The sequence below is a fragment of the Cynara cardunculus genome, assembly GCF_001531365.2.
Source record: "Cynara cardunculus var. scolymus isolate 2C chromosome LG 17, CcrdV1, whole genome shotgun sequence".
Taxonomy (NCBI): Eukaryota; Viridiplantae; Streptophyta; class Magnoliopsida; order Asterales; family Asteraceae; genus Cynara; species Cynara cardunculus.
In genome coordinates this window covers 30,109,326-30,113,430 of record NC_037544.1, presented here as the reverse complement: position 1 = coordinate 30,113,430, position 4,105 = coordinate 30,109,326, and the positions used below count along the sequence as shown (strand labels likewise).

General features: G+C 43.9%; 1 protein-coding gene across 1 annotated transcript; it reads right to left on the bottom strand.

Annotated features, from left to right (window-relative positions):
• Positions 1 to 531: 531 nt before the first annotated feature.
• LOC112499971 lies at positions 532 to 2,613 on the bottom strand. Its single transcript, XM_025103231.1, has 2 exons — positions 1,321 to 2,613; positions 532 to 1,194 (listed from the first exon to the last, which is right to left on the bottom strand). The coding sequence occupies exons 1-2, from the start codon at positions 2,611 to 2,613 to the stop codon at positions 532 to 534; spliced, it is 1,956 nt and encodes a 651-aa protein (XP_024958999.1).
• Positions 2,614 to 4,105: the final 1,492 nt, after the last annotated feature.

The window sequence follows — 4,105 nt, the reverse complement described above, 5'->3', positions numbered from 1 at the left end:
TACTGGAGTCCTACATTTTCGTTCATATAAGGCCTCAAAAGGTGCCATCCCGATACTGGAATGATAGCTATTGTTGTAGGCGAACTCTACTAGAGGTAGGTGAGAATCCCAATTCCCGCCAAAGTCGATGAGACTTGGATTGTGCCACTTTGATCCGATCGATTAGACTGGACACTAAATCGATTCTAGTAAGTACAACTCTCGACCCTCTGCTGTACTCTTTTCGACTCAAGGCGTCCGCCACCACATTTGCCTTTCCAGGATGGTAAAGTAATTCACAATCGTAGTCCTTGAGCAGCTCGAGCCAACACCGTTGTCTCATGTTCAAATCCTTCTGATCGAAAATGTACTTCAAGCTCTTGTGATCAGTGAAGAGCGTGCACTTGGTACCATAAAGGTAATGTCGCCAAAGTTTTAAGGCGAACACTACCGCCGCTAACTCCAAATCGTGGGTGGGGTAGTTCCTCTCGTGATCTTTGAGTTGTCTTGATGCGTAGGCAATCACCTTTCCCCTTTGCATTAAGACGCAACTCAATCCCATTTTCGATGCGTCGCTATAGACCCCTTTGGCAAGGAGAGAATTGGTGCTTCACATAATTTCTTCTGGAGGGTTCTGAAGGCATGCTCCTGTCTCTCAGTCCAGATAAACTTCACATTCTTCCTAGTCAAAGCTGTTAAGGAAGAAGCAACCTTGGAGAAATCATGAATAAATCTTCTGTAATAACCCGCCAAACCCAAGAAGCTTCGGATTTCTGATGGACTCTTTGGTAGTTCCCAATTCATCATCGCATCGATCTTGGATGGGTCCACTTTCACCCCGTCACGAGTGACTATGTGACCTAAGAATTGAACCTCCTTTAACCAAAAATCACACTTGGAGAATTTTGCATACAATTTCTCCCTTCTTAACATTTCGAGAACTTCCTGAAGATGTTGCTCATGATCCGATTCGTCCTTGGAATAAATGAGAATGTCATCAATGAACACTATTATCGACTTGTCAAGGAATGGTCGGTACACTCGGTTCATCAAGTCCATGAATACCGCTGGCGCATTTGTCAAACCGAAAGGCATGACTAAAAATTCGTAGTGTCCGTATCGTGTTCTAAAAGCTGTCTTTGCCACATCATCTTTTTTCACACGCACCTGGTGATATCCTGAACGAAGATCGATCTTAGAGAAACAACTGGCCCCCTGAAGTTGGTCGAAGAGGTCGTCAATCCTAGGGAGAGGATATTTGTTCTTCACGGTTGCTTTATTGAGTTTCCGATAGTCAATACACATCCTCATGGTGCCGTCCTTCTTTTTCACAAATAAGACCGGAGCTCCCCAAGGTGACAAACTCGGTCTGACGAATCCTTTCACAAGAAGGTCCTTCAATTGAGACATCAACTCTTGCATTTCAGAAGGAGCTAATCGGTAAGGGGCTCTAGCAAGCAGAGCAGTTCCCGGAATAAGATCGATTCGAAACTCCACTTGTCTAACGGGTGGCAAACCGGGTAGGTCTTCCGGAAATACATCAAGAAACTCGTTGACCACATTCACATCCTCAATCCTCTTTTTTCCTAGTTTGGCATCCAACACGTATGCAATGAATGAGGGACACCCCTTAGCTAAGCATTTGCGCGCCTTTGCCACAGATAGGAGTATTACGTCTCCCTTCTTTCTTTCTCCATAAACTAGCACTGCACCCTCGTCCGGCAAAGGAATTCGAATTAATTTCTTAGAACATAAGATTTCCGCTTGGTTCTTTGCTAACCAGTCCATTCCAATAATGATGTTGAATCCGCCGATAGTCATGGGTATAAGGTCCACCTGAAATTCCTTTCCTTCGATTCCCAACACGCAACCCTTAACAACCTCGCCCACCAGAACCCTACTACCGTTTGCTAACTCAATGATCAAGGCATCTTCTAGAGTACTAGGGGGCGTATGCAAGAGTTGGTAGAATGTTGTAGACACAAAAGAACATGAAGCACCTGAATCGAAAAGTACGTGAGCAAGTATGGAATCAACGAGGAACGTACCCGACACAACATTCGACGATGCCTTGGCTTCCTCCATAGTCATCTGGAAGGCTCGGCCGGTTGTCTTTGGGGTATTTTCTTTCCTTCCCTGGCCCCCTCCCGCCTTCATCTTCGGACAGTCATTTCTGAAGTGACCCGGCTCCCCGCATCCAAAGCAGATGGGTCCTTTGATAGGACATTCATTTCGCGTGTGTCCTGGCTTCCCACATTTAAAACATTTTGCAGGAGTAGGGTTGGTGGTGCATGGGCCGTGGTGTTTAGCGCGGCATTTGGAGCACCACTTAGCCTCTTGTCTCGGGTAAACTCCCTGATTGCTGTTATTGAGATGACTTGGTCTCTTGGAAGGTGCGTAATGATTTTCCCACTTCCTCTTCTCACCACTTGTCCCCTTCTCTTCTCTTCCTTGAGCATAAACCGTTTCCATGACTTTCGCTTCTTCAATTGCCTCCCTAAGGGTGGAGGCCCTAGAGTTCCTAACCATAACCATCATATCTGCGGGCAGTCCCTTGAGATAAGCTTTCATTTTTTTTCTTTTTCCGTTGGAGCCACATGTCCTACTAAATTCATTTTTTCCATGAATAGCCATGTGTAGTCTCTCACTGAAAAGTTTCCTTTCTTAAGGGTCCGGAACTCCTCTTCAATACGGTCCATTTCTTGTTCGTTGCAATATTCCTCCAATACTTTCTCCTTAAACGTGGTCCAACTCATCTTGGCTAGCTCTTGAGCCTCTATAGTTGATATAACAATGTTTCACCAAGTAAGAGCTGCACCCCTTAGCATTTGAGAGCCAAATTTTGCTTTTTGTCCCTCATCACAGTCACAAGCCCGTAAGGCTTACTCAATCTCTCGAAGCCAGTTCATGCATGCCACGGGATCATCTGACCCCACAAACTCCGGTGGCTTGCAACTTAAAAACGTCTTGTAGGAGCAAACTCTCCCCACTTGTCTTGCATCAATTGTTGCTAGCTCTTGGGTTGGGATTCCATTTCCAGTACCCCTGGATCCCACAATAGTCGTGTTCTCGGTGACCGCTTCATGCTTACGGTTGTTGGCATCTCTATCCTCCAACAATTTCATAACGAACTCTTGTTGCTGGGCCATAGCTCTGTTAATAGCGTTCATCATTGTGTCCATTATTCTTGACTCCGGAGTTTCCTCTTCTAAAACGGGGTTAGAGGTGGCAAGGTTAACTTGGGGAACGTGGTCAGTTCCACCGCCCAAGCTGCTTTGTCTAGGATGAACCCTTGCGATAGTGATCCGTGGCGGTTGATCCGCGGTAGATTCAGTCTCTGCGTGACCTTCTGGTGAGGTATCTCGTCTACTCCGAGTGTTCACCATAGAGACTGCCATGCAAGAGAGCGAGAGAGTGTTAGGAAAATAAGGAATACGAAACTAACATAATACGGCACTAACACAATCATAAATTCTTGTAATAAAAGTGAGTTCAAGCACACTTATGTAGTAACTTGCTAAAAATAACATCAGCTAAGTGAAATTTTGAGTAGGTTATACATAAGGATCCTCAACACTATCGTTACCGTTCATGTATTATGTAACCCCGTTGAGTCTAAAACTTTTCTATCTTAAAAGATCTACCCACAACGCACAAATCAACATTTATAATTTTCAGCTTAAGTCTAGGCAACTTAACTCCCTACCTAATTCGCTTAAACTAGGGCTCTGATACCAATTGTAACACCCAAAGAAAAATATATTTTAAACCGAAAATAATTAACGAGAACAAGAATCTTGATATAAATTCACCCAACAAAAGGTAATAATATAGCGTTTACAATACAGCTACTGAGATGATAAATAACAACCTACTAATCTAGACTATTCTATATCTAGATTAAAGACGGGTGTTTCTATCAATCTCCAAAATATCGTAACATCAAAAACGCAATGCTCAAAAGTAACAAAGGCTATAACTACAAAAGAGTCTTTCACGAACCAACGCTCCTCTCAACCTTTATGAGCCCCGCCGCTAAAAGAACCTGACAAACAAGACATAGCAAGAAGAAGTGTTAGGCTTACGCCTAGTGAGTCCAAACAAAAAGAATAATCAAAACTATATA

What these genes read in the sequence shown, in the direction of transcription:
- LOC112499971 (XM_025103231.1), bottom strand. Translation starts at nt 2,613, where the DNA reads ATGGCTATTCATGGAAAAAATGAATTTAGTAGGACATGTGGCTCCAAC. An exon ending in TGTCACCTTGGGGAGCTCCG is followed by an intron (nt 1,195 to 1,320) that starts GTCTTATTTGTG and finishes GACCAACTTCAG; the next exon opens with GGGGCCAGTTGTTTCTCTAA.